The sequence below is a fragment of the Protobothrops mucrosquamatus genome, unplaced genomic scaffold, assembly GCF_001527695.2.
Source record: "Protobothrops mucrosquamatus isolate PMUCROS unplaced genomic scaffold, P.Mucros_1.0 scaffold157, whole genome shotgun sequence".
Lineage (NCBI taxonomy): Eukaryota > Metazoa > Chordata > Lepidosauria > Squamata > Viperidae > Protobothrops > Protobothrops mucrosquamatus.
The window spans coordinates 274,487-293,860 of record NW_015386521.1 but is presented as its reverse complement, the minus strand read 5'-3'; the positions used below and the strand labels follow the sequence as shown (position 1 = coordinate 293,860).

Sequence of the window (19,374 nt, the reverse complement as noted above, 5' to 3'; positions counted from 1 at the left end):
GTGATTGCACCCCATCTCTCTGTCGGGTGTCAAGCATTCCATCACTTGATTTAATTGCAAAGGAGGCTTTAGAAAAACTTGATGCAAGTCTCTGAGCTGCCTGTCAATCTACAAATCAGAAATCTTTCCATCTTTGATTTTCCAAAGAAATGAACCCTTTCACAATAGGGGGATGATTATACTGCTGGTCAACTTTATAAAGTTGTTGTAAGTGTGCTAAGATCGCACAACAGCCAGAACACTTTAAACACCCTGAAATGTGGTCATTCTCAAGTGCCAACGTCCATTTTGTATCTCTGCTGTTGCATTTTTCAGCAGATTGCTTTCAAAAGAGAAAGACAATTTTTTGTTATTTGTTTCATATTAACAAATAACGGACATATCAGAATATTTCTGGAGGTCCCCAGAAATCAAGCAATGCCTTCCTCGAACAGATCAAAGATCCATCAAGAATAGCACACTGTTTCTTCCAGGATATAAAAATGCAACTTATTCCTTCTTTTCTCACTTAGGCACAGTATACTACTACTATGCTTGGAGGATCCATTTATCACTGACAGAATATAATTCGTCACCATTACCTTTTTAAATCTTTAGTCAAGCTGACACCATAACTGAAACTAGAGGCAAAGAATCTCCCACTGTGTAATTAAGAGGTGTTAACTTCAATTCCCCAGAATTCCCCAAATGGGAGCATGCTGGCTGGAGAATTCTGGGAGCTGAAGTCAACACCTCTTAAAGTTGCCAAGGTTGAGAAACTAAGCTGTCCTAGTTGATCTGGATGCCTGATATTGACACAGGCAAACTGAATTGCTTCCCAGATGCACTGAGTTGGTGAAACTCATAATGGATTACCACAAATCCTTTGCATCGAGTAATTTCTGTCCTCAGTACTGCAAGGACTTCCTAGCATGGTGGTGATAGTATAAAGTCAGTATCCCAATCTATAGAATTCCACAGATGCAGATTAAATAAGAATTACCCCAGCATCCTCTGATGGTCCAGCCCAGGGGTAGGCAACCTTGGCTCTTTTATGACTCATGGACTTCAACTCCCAGAATTCCTGAGCCAGCCATGCTGAGGGGAAAGGGAAAGGTTTCCAAGCTGAGCCATGCTGGCTCAGGAATTCTGGGAGTTGAAGTCCACGAGTCATAAAAGAGCCAAGATTGCCCACCCCTGATCCAGCCTCAGCCTTTCCCACCCAAGCACCCTAGGTGTAGTGGAACTACTACTCCCAGAATCCCTAGTGTCTGTGCCAGGTAGGGAATACTGGGAATTGCAGTCCCAACCTATCTGGAGTTCACCGGACTGGGAAAGTTGACCCAGCCACTTTCTACAGTTCATTACAGCTGTTCCACTCTCTTTTCATGCTCTATTTATATTTCGTACCTCTCCTACCAATTCTCCACTTGCAATTCCAGTCTCTCAACTGGAATTAAGGTGTAAAGTGCTCCGAGCCTAAAGCACAAATTTAAACCAAGCTGAAACCATCCAGTTCTCGGCAACTGACAATTTGCTAGATCAGTTGGCTTTCCAAAGCTTTCTCCAGCTCCTGGAGACACCAATCGTTTCACAGGGATGAGTAAAATCTCCAGGGCTCTCTGCTACTATTATAGCCGTAATTGCTGATCCACGGAAATGTCCAGCTGTAAGGACCAGCAGGCGGGGAACAAGTGAAATGCCCTCAGGTTTTAAATGCAAACTCCACACACAAGCTTTTCGTTCTGACTGTGCCTTTTTTTCCCCACCCATTGATGTGCCAGCAGGAAATTGGTTTTCGCTGAGCCTGAATATGAAATACAGATGGCCTGCTGGGGAAATTACTTGCTGGGGGTTGAAGGAGACAAAGAGCAAAGGATGTTTTCGAATCTGATCAATAGGATGTGATTTGAAAAAAAAAAAAAGGTGGGTGGGTGGGTTGGAATCTCCCTTTGGAATCTTGACATGACCTTGTAAGCCAATTTAATCTGTAAATAATTTCCTGAAGGGGAGAAAGGGGACATTGGAGTGTCCAGGGACTCTGTTTGTTCCCCAAATAGTGTTTTAGCTGGAGGGCACACAATGGAATGGGTAAAACTGTGCACGGTTGATCTCATTGTTCCAAGATGCCCCGGTTGCTTTAATTGTGCCAGGCATGGGTGCCAACGACCTCAGCTTTGGGTACCTGGTGTATCTGGAGGAGCTTCCTCCCCCCCCTGTTCCTGAGCAGCTCCCCCCCCTCCTTGGCTTTACAAACCCAACCCATTTCTTAACTATCATCTGCAGGCTACTGCAGAGCGGCAGAGGACAGGGAGTGTTACACAAAAACCAGCCGGGCTAAAGCAAAGTGACCGTGTGCCAATAAAAGTGGACATGGTTCAGAAGAGGGCTCTGCTACCAACTCCGGGTTTTTTTGCACAGAACCTTGATCCCTGAGAAGCTTTATTTCTAGCCTTGGGGAACGCTCCAGTTGTAAAGTGGGCCACAAGGAGGGGTTTCTGTATGCCACTGCAGAATAACACCTAGATCAGGGGTGTCCAGCCTTGGCAAGTTTAAGACCTGTGGACTTCAACTCCCAGAAATCCCTAGCCAGCAAGGCTAGCTGGGGAGTCTGGGAATTGAAGTCCACAAGTCTTAAGCTTGTTAAGGCTGGACACTTCTGATCTAGATGCTCACTCTCTTGAGAGGTAGAACTGAGAAACACAGGCCAAAATCCCAGCTCTGAAATCAATTTCACTGATTGGACATGAGCCGGTGATTATGCTTCAACCTACCCTGCAAGGTTGTTGTGAAGATAAAAGAGGAGTGGTCCGATCTATTAGGAGGCAGGGGAGAGTTCACAAGTGGGAAAGGGTTATAAGAATGGCACACACCTCTGCATCTACATACCTGCAGCTGCACATCTGCAGAAGAAAGCTATTTCTGTCCCTAAAATATCTCAGAAGCTGCTGTCAGTCCACACTATGTTAAATATCCATCAACAGACAGAGATAAATCACATTTACATACCATTCAAGAGGCAATAAAACAGCTCAGAAGGAAACAAAAAGACCACTGAGACGTACTCTCCAACACCAGATAAACGAGGATTGATACCAGACAAACAACTGAACAGAAAATAATACCCCAACCAAGGAACTACCTTGAAGAAGACAACAGGACCACCAACACTAGCAGGGCAAGCAACTGTATACAAACAGGAAGTGAGTGTGTATACACTCACTCGCATTGATGATGGATAATGTAACTTCTGCAAGTAAATAACCAAAATCATTGAACACCGAGAACTCCACTGTTAAATCCTGAGCTATTTATATTCTCATCTATTAAACAGAATAATTATATGACATAGAAAAAAACAGCTTTCCTTTACAAAGGTCTAACAAATGTGTGTATGCTTTCTTTTTAAAAACCTAAATGTAAATATAGGCAGCACCTAGTGGGACCCCTGACTTGGAGTAGCTGTACGTTGAGGAAGAAAGACAGAAGGCGCAGCAAAAAAAGGATCCTTAGATCCCTGCGTGAAATAGCAATTGCTAAGAGGAGCAATGACCCACTGGAACCCAGCTTGCAGTGACAGAGAACCAAAACGTCCACTTTTTGGAAAACTCCCTTTGTTCTGCAACAAATATGAAAATAACAGAGACATCAGCGCTTTTAAACAGAAGATTTTTTTAGAACTTGTTATTTGGGGGAGAATACCATCATTTGGCTGGAAAGGTATCTCTCCAATTGCAACAGCTTTGTGTGTGATTCAAGAACAGAGAGGAAGGCAGTCTACAGTTCAAACAATCTCATCTTATACAGGGGAAATTTACATGCTGGAACAGGTATTGGAGCTAACTCGAAATCTGCCGTCTTGTCCCCTCCTGAAATGTTAAATGAATAGAATCATCAAGGGAATCAGAATCAGAATAGAGCTGGAAGGGATCTTCGAGATCCTCTAGTCCAACCCCCTGCTTAAGCAGGAGACACTATACCATTTCAGACAAAAGATGTCCAGTCTCTTCTTAAAAACCTCGAGTGATGAAGCAGCGGCAGCTTTGGACGGAAAGCTGTTCCACTGGTTAATTGTCCTCACTGTTAGGAAGTTTCTCCTTAATTCCAGGTTGCTTCTCTCCTTGATTAGTTTCCATCCATTGTCCTGGTGCTTTGGAAAATAAGTGGACCCCCTCCTCTTTGTGACAACCTGTCAAATACTGAAAACTGCTATCCTGTCACCCCTAGTCCTTCTTTTCTCTAGATTAGCCATATCCAGTTCCTGCCACTGTTCTTCATGTTTTTATCTCCAGGCATTTTATCATCTTATTTGCTCTTCTTTGCACTTTTTTTTTCAGAATCTCAACATGTTTTTTGTAATGTGGTCACCAAAACTGGATGCAGTATCCCAGGTGTAGCCTTACTAAAGCTTTATAAAGCAGTACAAATACTTTACATGATTTTGATTTTGTGCCTCTCTTTATACAACCAAGGATTGTATTACCTTTTTTGGATGTTGCCACACACTGCTGGCTCATATTTAAGTGATCGTCCACTAGGACTCCAAGGTCCCTCTCACTATTTTTGAGCCAGGTTTCGCCTAATCTGTACTCATATCTTTGGTTTTTCCTGCCGACATGTAGAACCTTACTTTTCTCCACATTAAATATCATTTTGTTGGATAGAGCCCATTGTTCAAGTCTGTCAAGATCTTTTTGGATCCTGAGCTTGTCTTCTGGGGTGTTGATTATTCCTGCCAGCTTAGTGTCATCTGCAAATTTGATGAATTCCCCTTCTATGCCCTCATCTAAGTCATTTATGAAGATATTGAAGAGTACTGTGCCTAAGACAGAACCTTGTCGTACCCCACTGCTTACTTCCCTCCATGTAGATGTAGTATTATTAAGGACGACTTGTTGAGTATGGTTTGTCAGTCAGTTACAAATCCATCTGAGGTAATGTTGTCTATCCCACATTTTTCTAGCTTACCAAGAAGCTGATTGTGATCTACTTTGTCAAATGCCTTGCTGAAGTATACTATGTCCACAGCATTTTGCTGGTCTACTAATTTAGTTACTTGGTCAAAGAATGAAATAAGATTGGTTTGGCATGATCTGCTTTTAACAAACCTATGCTGGCTTTTAGTTATAACTTTATTTGTTTCTAGATGTCTAGATGTTATTTGTTTCTCAGATCTGTTTATCTGATTATCTTTTCCAGAATTTTCCCAAGTATTGATGTTAGACTGATTGGTCTGTAGTTTCCTGGGTCTGTTTTTTTTTTCCTTCCTTTTTTGAAGATGGAAAATACATCAGCTCTTTTCCAATCCTCAGGTAATTTCTCAGTGTTCCAGGATTTTTGAAAGATATGGTTCAATGGTTCTGAGATAACATCTGCCAGCTCCTTCAGAACTGTGGGATGTAATCCATTAGGTCCCGATGATTTATATTCATCAAGATCAGATAGATGTTCTCTAACCATTTTCTTGCTTATTGTAATTTTTATTTCTAGTCTGTCTTTTACAGTTATGTTTTTGGTAGGTTGGGCTATAGTTTCTTTTTGATGCAAAGAATGAGTTAAGCAGCTCTGTTTTCTCTCTACTGCCTGTTACTTCCTTGCCATCTTCTCTCTTAAGAGTTAAGGAAGAGTTGAGGCTACAACAAGCACCCTGTGCTTTGAGATCAGAGCAACAGCATCATTGGGAAAAATCTCCCGGTTCAGGTCCAAGTATATTTCCAAGAAAGGCTGGAAAATCTATACTGTACATCAGGAATCTCAAAGAGCTAACACAGGCAGTATTGAGCTACACGACTCAAAATTCAACCATTTCCTATGTTTCTCTGTATCGTGAGATGTTCTTCCAGAAATTAGAAACCTTCAATCTTATTGATTTATGTCTGACTCCAGAGCTAATAGGGTTGGTGTCCTGCAATATTCTTTCTTACCTGTGCCGTAGTTCCTTTGACCCATTATTTATGGGGTAAACCACCTTTGAACATGGTGGCTCCCCAGTTCCTAGCACCTAACATTTAGATAGATTGCCTCTGAATAAGGGAGCCCACGGTGCATGACGGCTGAAGAAGAGCTGTCTTGATTTGAAACAGAGAAAAACTATCTAATGAATAAATTTTAACATCCACTTCCGTACACTGGGTAGTGACGATGACTCCAAGAATGCCACAAGCAAGGAATGAAAGTGATGATCGATTTTGTTTTGTTCCCAGGAATGGCAGAGGCAGATTGTTACTGTACTCTCAGGCTCCACCTAGTAGAAGATGGGAAAGCCACACGAGGACAGATATAATTTATTCTTTGCCAAATGAGATACATAGCAAGAAATGGCTATTGCAATCTTCTCAACCTGATGCTCCCCAGATGTGTACTGGCAAAAGATGCTGGGAACCGAAGTCCAAAACATCTGGAAGGCAACACGTTTCTTTGCCCCGGCGTCTCTTTCTGACTCTGGATACTGGAGGGTGTTAATGGGTAAATTCTTGCGAGCTTCCATATCTAAGGGTAGCTTATCTGCTGGAGGGCTAGAACTACAGTGCAAGAGCCGAGTTACAATAGGTACCATTGCCCTAAATATAGGATGAGGATCTACGACGGGTCTTCCCTGAATCCAACAGATGAAAGTCGACAGTTGGTGTCTATGGAAATTCACGGGAGTAGTAAAGAATGGTTTAAAGATAAACAGCCCTGGCAACAGAATTCTCCGGCTGGTATTTTTCTAGCAGTCGGCAACCTGAAGAATGAATACTCACGGATGTGGAAATCAATAGCAATCATCACAATACTCCGTTTTACAGTAGCTGGGCACCACATGAGTCAACCGGAGGGCCACGGTAATCAGAAATTGCCCAGTCTTCTCTCCCCAAGGAATCTACCTCGTCTAAGATAGACTGCACCTGCACATGGAGGCTTCTAGCGTCCTTCAAACTGGACGGCGGCTTGCCCTGCTCTTTTTCCTCGGCAGCGGCCCTGGAAGACAGGCTGCCCCTGGCTGTGGAGGCTCTAGAGAAGGAGGGCGAAGGAGGCTTACCCGGGTCCTGAAGGGCATGGGGGGCTCGTCGCCATCGTCGCCCTCCTGCTCCGGTGCCTGCCTGATGCTGATGAAGGGGATGTCCAGAAAGGCGGCGGCGAAATCCACCTGGAGCAGCTCCCGCCGGGACGCGGGAAAGGCGAGCACGGCGGCGACTCCTCGCACCACCAGCGCCTGGCACAGCCAGCGCGCCAGCGAGGCCGGGTCCCGATAGAGGGGAGCCCCGGGCAACACCTCCAGGCTGAGGTTGTAAGGCAGGGCGGCGGCGGCGGCGCGGCTGGCCCGAGCCAGGGCATTGCGCACCCGGCTCTGCGCGCCTCCTCCGCGGGGCAGCAAGGCGCCCAGCCGCACCGTGTGCCCGATCCGAGCCAGGATGTGGCAGGGCTGCGGGTGACCCCGGCCCGGCGCGGGGAGCAGCAGCAGCAAAAGGCTGCAGGGGAGCGCCAGGCACCAGCAGCAGAGGAGCGCCCGGCGCAACTCCATAGAGGAAGCCTGCGCGGCGTGGGCGGGCAAAGTTTGGGGCGCCCGGCCCCTCCGCCCCCCCCGGCCCCTAGGTGGACAGGAGGGCTGGGGGCGCCTAGGAGGGGAGGGAAGGGGCCGGGCAGGGCCCGCCCATGGGAGCGTCGGGGGCGGAGGAAAGAGCCAGCCGGGCGCTGCTCGAGCTGCAGCCGATCCAGTGGCCGGACGCGCTCTGCGCTCTGCCTGGCGCTCGCTTTCCCGGCGAAGACGGGATAGGCTGCCTTGGCGCGGTTGGGCCACTGGGGGCGCTGGACGCGGCGGGGACCCGCCAAAAGAGGGCGGGTCGGTGGGCCGAGAGAGGCGCCCGGCCGCCTCTGGGCAGGGGGGCATCGCCGCCTTGCAGGGCAGGGAGGGCTTCTCAAACGGGTCGCCCGAGTGGTGAGAGGGAGAGAGGGGCGATGGCGACGAGGACGCGTCCGAAAGCGAGCAGGAGAGAAGAAGCGAAAGGCGACGGGTTCGGCACGTGGCCTCTGGGCGCGCACAGAGGGCGGAGGAGACAGGTGGCCAAGGAACGGAGATAGACGAGGTGAGGCGAGGAGGGCGATCGGGACGTGGCGGAGGAGGTGATCGGTCGGTCGGTCAGTCAGTCAGTCAGTCAGTAATCAATCAATCAATCAATCAATCAATCAATCAATCAATCAGAATAGATCTGGAAGGGATCCTGCGGGTCTTCTAGTCCAGCCCCCACAATTTCAGACAAGTGGCTGTCGGTCTCTTCTTAAAAACCTCCAGTGATGGAGCACCCACAACTTCTGGAGGCAAGCTGTTCCACTGATTAATTGTCCTCGCTGTTAGGAAGTTTCTCCTGAATTCCAGGTTGTTTCTCTCCTTGGTTAGTTTTTACTCATTGCTTCTTGTCTTGCCTTCCGGTAGTAGAGCAGTGGCTTGGATCTTCTGCAGGAGCGGGTAGGAGACGGAGCTCCGAGCAGACGGAGGGGCGGATGGAAATTAGAGCACGGAGCCGGTGCAGAGCGTCTCTGAGGGTGTGCAGAGTGCAGGGAAGGGCGATCCAGGATGCCAGGGAGGGACGGAGCGGACGGGCCATTGTCCATTGATGTGAGCAATAAGAAAAGAAAAAGCACCTCAAAACATAGGCAGAGTAGAAAGAAAGCGGGCGAAAGAGGAATGTTTCAAACCGGATTCGGTAAATATCGGCGAAGAGTATGGATTTGTCAGGAGTTTTAGCCTGTAGCAACAAAACGGAACTTCCTTGTTCAGAGGCAGTCTATCTCTAAGCAATAAACGCCAAGGACAAATAAAGGTCGATTCTTCCGAGCTCCGCATTGTTGCAAATAAAACAATGCGCTAAATACACGCTTTATCCAAATCCAGAGTTAATTAAGTTAAGAAATCTTAAAAGGAGGTTACATTGGAAACGGATCGTTTCCAACTTCCAAGAAACGGCTTGAGCCAAAAGGAAACATCACTTGATGTTAACCAATAACATGATTTTTTTCCCCAAACCATTATTCTTATATGGACTGATAGTTTGTCACTCAGTGCAAGATCCAACTACTAACTATACCAATGTGGAGGATAATTGATACTGGGTCTAGAGTGAGCATTAGTCATGGCAAGAACAAACAAAGAAAAAAAAAAGACCCTCCTTATTTAGATGCAGTCTACCTCTGAACACCAGATAAGAGATGTTTTACCACAAAGAGTGAGGGGTGGGATTGAGATTTGCAAATAACCGGAACCGTCATGCGTAAGAAATATATACATCTCCTTTGCACACAAAAATCCATTTTCACAGCACGTTCTTCTTTTAATAAGCTATCAGTGTTGAAATTTCCATCTCCCCATCAACCAAGCCATTTTATCTGGAAATCAATTCACTTAAGGTGGTACAGTAATTGTATTTTCAGTATGGTTACCCTTTGCTGTCATAAAAGCCCTTCGGGAACTAACCAGAGATTTTCGGCACCAGGAGAAAATATTAAAATGCTGGGAGAATCCCAAAACCGAGTGAAATGAAATGTAATCTGTTGGGGTGGAGTTTTTTTTTTGTTTTTTTTTTTAATGTCTCCGTTCCTGGAGTTTCTGCAGCTATTTTCCCCCCCAAGCATCTGTCTTTTTCAGTGCTCTGTAAAATGAAATCTTTGAAAACTCATTCCACACATATATATTTTTCACCTTTTCGAATTGCAGAGTCAACTAATTCCAGCCAAATTGATGTTTATCCCTGCCGTTTCGGAAGATTAGACTATAAATATTCTTCCTCCTTTCAGGAATGGTGGGATTGCTCCATGATGTCACAGCAGCTGAGCCAATCGATGTCAGGGATGACACTATAAGAAGAATATCCTATACAGGCAGGCGGTCCTTGACTTATAACCACTTGTTTAGCGGCCGTTCAAAGTTACAAAAGCACTGACGGAAATGACTTACGATGGGTCCTTGCGCTTACGACTGTCACAGCATCCCCTTGGCCACATGATCAAAATTCAGGCGCTTGGCAACCAGCATGTATGTATGTGACGTTTGCAGTGTCCCGGTGTCGCTTCAGCGCCATTTGTGTTCATAAGTCGAGGACAACCTGTATATTTCTATATAGATTCCCAGCTTGAACAGAAGCAGGATAGGTATGGACTGCTGGTTTTACTAAATGCCATTTGATAGAATAGATTAGAGCTGGGAAGGGACCTTGGAGGTCTTCTAGTCCAGCCCCCTGCTCAAGCAGGAGAACCTATACCGTCCCAGACAGGTGAATGTCCAGTCTCTTCTTGAAAATCTCCAGTGATGGAGCACCCACGATTTCTGGAGGCAAGCCGATCCACTGGTTGATTGTCCTCACTGTCAGGAAGTTTCTCCTTAATTCCAGGTTGCTTCTCTCTTTGATCAGTTTCCAATCATTGTTTCTCGTCCTTCCCTCTGGTGCTTTGGTGAACAACCTGGCCCCCTCTGCCTTGTGGCAGCCTCTCAGATACTGAAACACTGCTATCATGTCTCCCCTATTTCTTCTTTTCTTTAGACTAGCCAAACCAAAGTCCCGCAGCTGTACTTCGTATGTTTTTGTCTCCAGGCCTTTGATCATCTTAGTTGCTCTTCTCTGAATTTTTTCTTTTTTCTTTTGCTTGCTTCACATTATTCAGATTGTTCAAAACTGGGAATTAATAATGTGTAATAAATCCTGTAACCTATAATAATAGTATTATGTAACAGCACTCTGTTTTTATCAATCAGATGGCCATAATAACAGGACTATGTCGTTTCCTTGGCAACATTTTCAGAAGTGATTTGCCAATACTTTCTTCCGGGATAGGGTTTTTTTTTTTTTTTTTTACTATCCTGTCTCATTAAAGTAAAGAGTACAGGCAGTCCTCAACTTACAACATTTAGTGACCGTTCAAAGTTACAACGGCACAGAAAAAGGTGACTTATGACCGTTTTTCACACTTATGGCCATTTCAACATCTCCATGGTCACATGATCAAAATTTGGATGCTTGGCGACTGATTCACGTTTATGACGGTTGAAATGTCCTGGGGTCATGTGATCAGCTTTTGTGACAAACAAAGTCAATGGGGGAAGCCAGATTCACTTAACAACCGTGTTACTAACTTAACAACTGCAGTGATTCACTTAATAACTGTGGCAAGAAAGGTTGTAAAATGGGGCAAAGCTCACTTAACAAATGTCTCACTTAACAGCATACATTTTGGGGCCTATTGTGGTCATAAGTCAAGGACTACTTGTAGATGGCCCCAAACCACTTAGCTGGCATTTGTATCTAAAGAAAGATGAGAACTCAGTTCCCCCTGGACCTAATATGGAATGCTAAGTTGTTTTTTTAAAATAATCAATAAGCTATTTAATAATTAAAAAATAGGTCAGTAGCTTTATCTTTTTTTTCTTTTTTTTTTGCAGATTGAACTGGATTTCAGTCTTGGCTGTTTAAAAAAAAAGTAAAGTAAGGTTTAAAATAGCTGTGTTCATCACAGAAGTTTAACCTGATGGCTGAAATAAGCCACTTCCTGCATTCTCTGAACTGGTTAAGGCTGTTGTGTGAACGTATACACCATCTTTTTGAAGAGGTGGGCATTGACAGCAATTGTCCCACAACCCACAAAAGAGGGGGTTCCTACCTAATGTATAATTCATATTTTAAATTATCAGAGAAGTTATTATTTTTCATTTGGATTGGTAAAACAAAACAATTAGAATATATTCCGTAGGATTTCCAATGGACATATTTTGCATTTCCCAACATACCCTGTTTTATGGGGCCGTTGTCAGCCAATAAAAAAATAATTGAATAGCAGAAAAAGAGAGAGAGAAAAAATCAGTCTTCCCATAGCTAAAACACTGCCAAATTCGACTGGAAAAAAATCCCAACAACCTTTTTCCAGAGATTGTGGAAGTGTTGATTTTGTAGTAACACGGAGCTATTTTTGATTATAACAATGTCTTTAGAAGAGAATATTTATATCTCAGGGTTGAACCGGGAGTCCTTGTTGCTCTCTCAACTTGCAGACTTTTTCTTGCAGACTTTTCATTACAGTAATAGTTGATAGCACTTAGACTTATATACTACTTCACAGTGTTTTACAGCCCTCTCTAAGCCATTTACACATTCAGCACATTGCCCCCCAACAATCTAGGTTCTCATTTATACGGACCTCGGAAGGATGGAAGGCTGAGTCAACCTTGAGCTAGTGAGGATCGAACTGCTGGCAGTGGGCAGAATTAGCCTGCAATTCTGCATTCTCTAACCCCTGCGCCACCAGGGCTTTTTATCCAATTCGATATCGGTAGTCTTTGACTTGTGACCACAGTTGGGAACAGAATTTCCATTGCTAAGCAAGGCAATTGTTAAGCTGCCCCTGATTTTATGATCTTTTTTGCCATGGTTGTTAAGCAAATCACTGCAGTTATTAAATGAATCATGCAGCTGTTAAGCGAATCCAGCTTTCCCCCATTAACTTTGCTTGTTGGAAGCCAGCCGGGAAGATCATAAATGGTGATGCTGCCCTTCTTGTACATACATGCCATTTGTCAAGAGCCCAATGACCATGGGGATGCTGCGACAGTTGCAATGGTCATAAATCCATTTTTTTCAGTGCCATTGTAATTTCAATTGCAATTTCAAATGACCACTAAACAAATGGTTATAAGTCAAGGACTACCTGCAGTGGTGGGATTCAAATATGGGAACAACCGGTTCTCTGTGTGGATGCCGCTTCCAGAAGTCCATTCTGGGTCTGGGCAACAAAAAAATTAGCTACCGGTTCTGCCGAAGTGATGCAAACTGGCTGAATCCCACCACTGACTACCTGTAACATCTTCAGTGCCCTGAAAATGTTTCCTAGCCATGTAATGAAATATCTGAAAGAAAACCACCAAGCTCAGAGAGCACCAAGGACTCCACAATGATTTCTTTATTCATCCAGTGCAGGGGTCTTCAAACTTGGCCCTTTTATGACTTGTGGACTTCAACTCCCAGAATTTCTCAGCCAGCGTGCCTGGCTAAGGAATTCTGGGAGTTGAAGTCCACAAGTCATAAAAGGGCCAAGTTTGAAGACCCCTGATCCAATGTAGGTACAATTCCTTAAATGTGATTTGCCTGAAGGCAGGACAAGAAGCAACGGATGGAAACTAATCAAGGAGAGAAGCAACCTAGAACTAAGGAGAAACTTCCTGACAGTTAGAACAATTAACCAGTGGAACAACCTGCCTCCAGAAGCGGTGAATGCTCCAACACTGGAAGTTTTTAAGAAGAGATTAGACAGCCATTTGTCCAAAATGGTATAGGGTTTCCTGCCTGAGCAGGGGGTTGGACTAGATGACCTCCGAGGTCCCTCCCATCATCATCATCATCATCATCATCATCATCATCATCATTATTATTATTATCATCATCATCATCATGACCGAGTGTGAGAAACGGGGACCTTGAATAGCCCTGCTCAACTTAGCTGTATTGGTAATAATCCAGGAAGAGGACAAATTGCACGAAGGAAACATTTAAGGAGAAACCTCTTCCAAATTTAAATTCCTTCAAACTTCTCCTACAAACACACTTTTTAAAACAACCTATTTCCTGTGGATAAAGATGGATCTGTATGCATAACTCACCTTGAAATTTAAAAAAAACCATCCAATTTTTATTCTACCCACTTTCCAACAGACTTAAGGGAATACCGTTCATTGCCAGTGGTTTATCTTCACAGCAAACCTTAGCAGAAAATCCCAATGCTGTCATTCATTTCTCCAGAGCTGAAGCAAGAGAAACATCTGTTTAATTCATGCCCAAGGTTCAATTACTGCAGTGAGAATAGAAGCAGTTTGCATTTTCAAAAATATTTTTCTTCTGGCCTGAGGTGCTTGGAAAAATAACAGGACCGCTACTGTTATTACTACCCCTGCTAGTGTTATATTTACCAAAGCATGATGCAAATAATAAAAAAAAAAACAAAGTCCACTCAACAAATTAGTTTCCGCCTTAACAGCCAAACCAATAAACACATTAATAATTAAGACAAACTAGATGCAGCCACTACTCTACATATTTAAAGCAATGCTTTTGCAATTTGATCCAGCTTATATAGAGTGATTTTATGCCATCAAGTTGGTGGTCTTAGTGACCACATAGATTTTCTCGGTAAATATTAGCCCCTAAACTGGTCCCAAGCATGTATAAATCCATAGTTAAAATAAAAGAGCTACTAATTTAGGAACTGTCAAAATGAATGAGACATAGAAAGCATAGAGGCATAGAATCAAGATCACGCAAAGTATTAATACCGTTTTATAGAACCCTAGTAAGACCACACCTGCAATACTGCAGCCACTTTTGGTCACCATATCACAAAAAAGATGTTGAGAGTTTGGAAAAAAAAATCAGAGAAGAGCAACTAAGATCATCAAAGGCCTGGAGACTAAAACATACGAAGAATGGCTGCGGGACTTGGATTTGGCTAGTCTAAAGAAAAGAAGAAATAGGGGAGACATGATAGCAGTGTTCCAGTATCTGAGGGGCTGCCACAAGGCAGAGGGGGTCACATTATTCACCAAAGCAGGACAAAAAACAATGGTTCGAAACTGATCAAAGAGAGAAGCAATCTGGAATTAAGGAGAAACTTCCTGACAGTGAGGACAATTAACCTGTGGAACAGTTTGCCTCCAGAAATCGTGGGTGCTCCATCACTGGATATTTTTAAGAAGAGTCTGGACAGTCACTTGTCTGAGATGGTATAGGTTCTCCTGCTCGAGCAGGGGGCTGGACTAGAAGACCTCCAAGGTCCCTCCAGCTCTGTTCTATTCTATTCTATTCTATTCTATTCTATTCTATTCTATTCTATTCTATTATCAGTCTTTAAACCTCTTTTAAAGACCATTGAACTCTCACAACAGTGAATGTAAAAAGGGGAATGATTCCTGAAAACCCCGAACTTGGAGACTTTAATCCTGGAATAGGGACTAGAAAGAAGATCCTGCTCAGAGAAACGAAGGAATGAGCAGAGTAAAATAACAGTGGATAGATTCAGGGGTCGGGGTTCACTTGTTCAGTTGCTAAGTTGTGTCTAACTCTTTGCAACCCCATGGATCACAACATACCAGCCCCGCCCCCTGTCCTCACTATCTCCCAGAGTTTGTCCATACTCATATTCATTGCGTCAATGACGCTATCTACCCATCCCACCCTCTGCCGTCCCCTTCTCTTTTTGCCTTCCATCTCTCCCAACATCGGGGTCTTTTCCGATGAGTCATCTCTTCTCATTTGGTGGCCAAAGTATAAAATAATAATAATAATAATAATAATAATAATAATAATAATAATAATAATAATAATAATAATAATAAGTAGTAGTAGTAGTAGTAGTAGTAGTAGTAGTAGTAGTTGGAAGGGACCTTGGAGGTCATCTAGTCCAACCCCCTGCTCAAACAGGAAAACCTATAGTACCATTTCAGACAAATGGTTGTCCAGTCTCTTCTTAAAAAGTATCTGAGCTTCAACTTCAGTTATCTGCCCTTCCAAAGACCAGTCAGGGTTGATTTTCTTCAGGATTGACTAATTTGATCTTGTGGTCCAAGGGACTTTCAAGAGTCTTCTCCAGCACCACAATTCAAAAGCATCAATTCTTCAGCACTCAGCCTTCCTTATGGTCCAAGTCTCACAAGTCATTGCATTACAACTGGGAAAAGTGTAGCTTTGATTATGGGCTCAATGTTGGTCGTAAGTCGAGGACTACCTGTGCTCCTTTCTTCAAGAGGCAACTGGAAAGAGTTCCTAACTCACCTCCTTCATGGTCTGCCTTTTTCATTGCCAGTGCCAGGGACTAAATCCAGGGATTTGCATGGGAAGCAGACACCCTGTTGCACATTAGTTCATCCTCAAAATAAGTGGTGGGATGCATGTCCTTAAACAGTCTAGAGGTTAACTGCTGCATTCGTTTATATTTCTCTGTCCTGCCTGCCTCTCTGCCTCAGCCCCTTGGGTCTGGAACAGGGGGTGCCTGGGGCTACCCACTGCTAATGCAAACAACCTACATCTCAATCATGTCCTGCCTAGATTGTTTGTGCATGTGAGTGTGCGTGTGCGTGAGTGTGCGCACGCACACAACCAGCCGAGTTTGGGGTTTCATGCAACAAAAGACGACTCTCCATGCTGATTTCATTGCCAGGTCCTGAATGTTTTGACAGCTTTAATCCATGTGACTTAAAAACTGCATGGAAGGAAGGAAGGAAGGAACGAAGGAAGGAACGAAGGAAGGAAGGAAAGAAAAGAAAAAAGGGAGGAAGAGAAGGAAGGAACAAAGGAAGGAACGAAGAAAAGAAAGAAAAGAAAAAAGGGAGGAAGAGAAGGGAGGCAGGAAAGGAAAGAAAAAGGGGGGAGGAAAGGAAAAGAAAAAGAAAGGGATGGAGAAAAGGAAAAAGAGGAAAGGAGAAAGGGAGAGAGGGAAGGGAAAAAGGCAGGGAGTAAGACAAGTGTACAAGAAGCAGACCAATGTGAAATCCAGTCAATTCCTGCTGCCTTTTTAGTAACCAGAACGAGGCGTTATGTTATTATCATCCTCTACTGTTTTTTTTTCCCCCAGTCATGCTTCACTGTATGTGTGACCAGAATTCAAAATCTAAGCCCTGAGATTCTTTCCTTTCCAATTTTTTTTGGGGGGGGGGGGGGAACGGGGGAAGGTACAAGCGTAAGAGGAAAGAAGAGTTAAGAGATTATTTTTGTTCCAGAAAGCCTTCGAGCCTTCATTATTGCTAGAAATAATAAAGTTTAGATTGCATTGGATTGTGTTTTGAAAATTAGATAATAAAAACAATTATATGTCTATTTCTGCCCCTCGACAACGGTGGATACTCAGTTCTCCCAGGAATTTCGAATTTTGAATTATAGGCCTCTATCTTTCCAAATGAAACCATTTTAAATAGTCTTTATTGGGCTGTTTTTTTAAACATTTTTTTTTACCTTTTTGGTACATAAATAATTGGAGTGGATAGTGGTGGAGAGATCCAGCCTGCAGCCCCTATTATTGTGTGGGGTGCAATAGGATTGTCTCAGCTACAGGAAGCCACTGGGTGAGTTAATCCTTCAGTTTGGAATGAGATATAGGTGGTCTGCGAATTACAAGCATTTGTTTAGTGACTGTTTGAGGTCACAAAATCACTGGAAAAAGTGACTTGCGACCGGTCTTCACGCTTACAACCAATGCAGCATCCCCCACGGTCACGTGATCAAAATTTGGATGCTTGGCAACTGGGATGTATTTACAACGGTTGCACTGTCCTGGGGTCATGTGATCACCATTTGTAACCTTCCCAGGCAGCTTCTGACAAGCAAAGGCAGATTCGCTTAATGACCATGATTCACTTAACAACTGCAGCGACTTGCTTAACAACTGTGGCAAAAACGTTTGTTAAATAGGGCAAAACTCACTTAAAAACTGCCTTCCAGCATCCCCACGGTCGTGTGATCAAAATTCAAATGCTTGGCAACTGGTGTGTGTTTACAACAGGGTGGCACAGTGGTTAGAATGCAGCACTGAAGGCTAATTTCGCTGACTCCCAGTTGCCAGCAGTTCGGCAGATCGATTCTGAGCGGCTCAAGGTTGACTCAGCCTTCCATCCTTCCCAGGTGGGTAAAATGAGGACCCAGATTGTTGGGGGGGGAAGAGGCTGACTCTTTACAGCCCTCTTAGAGAGGGCTGTAAAGCACTGTGAAGTGGTATGTAAGTCTAAGTGCTACTGCCATTGCTGTTGCTAAAACAGTTGCAGTGTCCTGTGGTCATATATTGCCATTTGTGACCTTCCCAGCCAGCTTCCTACAAGCAAAGTCAATGAAGGGAACTGGATTTGCTTAATGACCATGTGGTTGACTGAAAAACTGCAGTGAATTGCTTAACAACTATGGCAAAGAAGGTTGTAAAATTGAGCACAAGTCACTTAACAGCCACTTTGCTTAGCAATGGAAATTCTGGTTCCAATTGTTTCATCAGTATACTGATAATACCTAGATCGATCGATCTATCTATCTATCTATCTATCTATCTATCTATCTATCGATCGATCGATCGATCGATCGATCGATCGATCTATCGATCGATCTATCTATCTATCTATCTATCCATCCTAGCACATCTATCTATCTATCTATCTATCTATCTATCTATCTATCTATCTATCTATCTATCTATCTATCTATCTATCCATCCATCCATATCTCTTTCTCTCTCTCTATCTATCCATCCATCCATCCTAGCACATCTATCTATCTATCTATCTATCTATCTATCTATCTATCTATCTATCTATCTATCTATCTATCTATCTATCTATCTATCTATCTATCTATCTATCCTAGCACATCTCTCTATCCTAGCACATCTATCTATCTATCTATCTATCTATCTATCTATCTATCTATCTATCTATCTATCTATCTATCTATCTATCTATCTATCTATCTATCTATCTATCTATCTATCTATCTATCCATATCTCTCTCTCTCTCCATCCATCCATCCTAGCACATCTATCTATCTATCTATCTATCTATCTATCTATCTATCTATCTATCTATCTATCTATCTATCTATCTATCTATCTATCTATCTATCTATCTATCTATCTATCTAACTCTATCTCTATCTCTATCTCCATATCCATATCCATATCCATATCCATATCCATATCCATATCCATATCTATATCATCTATCTCCAGCTCAGGCTGTCCAAATAATACTATGGAGGTCCTATCTCAGTACCTTGAAGTTCTGGGGGCATGGATAGGGTCCAACAGGTCTCAAATCATTCCTAGTAAGACCAAGTGGCTTTGGGTTTTGGACCCCCTGGTTCTGTGGACCTTCCATCTCTTGTTCTGAATGGGGTTGTACAATGAGCAATTTGGGGGTCCTCTGGACCCATGGCTTCCACTCAAAGAGCAGGAGGTAGCCCTGGCCAGGAGGACCTTTGCACAGCTTCCTTGTCCCTGTTCCTGGACTGGGAGGCTCTGCTCTCAATCAGTCATGCCTTAATCTTCTCCTGCTTGTGTTACTGCAGTTTAGTCTACGTAAGGCTGCCCTTGAGGAGGAGTTGGAAGATTCAGCTTGTGCAAAATTTGGTGGCAGGCAGCCACTTGGAAGACATCAGCACCGTGAGTTGCATTGGCTACCAGGATACTTCTGGGTGCAATACACGGTGCTGGGGATTACTTTTAAAATCCTTAATGGCTTGGATTTGGGTTACCTATGGAACATAGGCTCTCCCCAATGATGTCTGCAACCCTATGACAGTGATGGCGAACCTATGGCACGGGTGCCAGAGGCGGCACTCAGAGCCCTCTTTGTGGGCACGCGCGCCGTCGCCTCAGTCCTAGGCCTTCAGCTTGGTTTTATAAAACCTTTT

General features: G+C 43.7%; 1 protein-coding gene across 1 annotated transcript in view; it reads right to left on the bottom strand.

The window, feature by feature from the left end:
* GRIN3B (glutamate ionotropic receptor NMDA type subunit 3B) overlaps positions 1-7,483 on the bottom strand; it is a 50,827-nt gene extending 43,344 nt beyond the window's left edge. The window contains exon 1 of the mRNA XM_029283634.1: positions 7,001-7,483. Coding sequence (XP_029139467.1) covers positions 7,001-7,483 — 483 coding nt within the window. The remainder of the gene's footprint in view (positions 1-7,000) is intronic.
* Between the last annotated feature and the right edge of the window lie 11,891 nt (positions 7,484-19,374).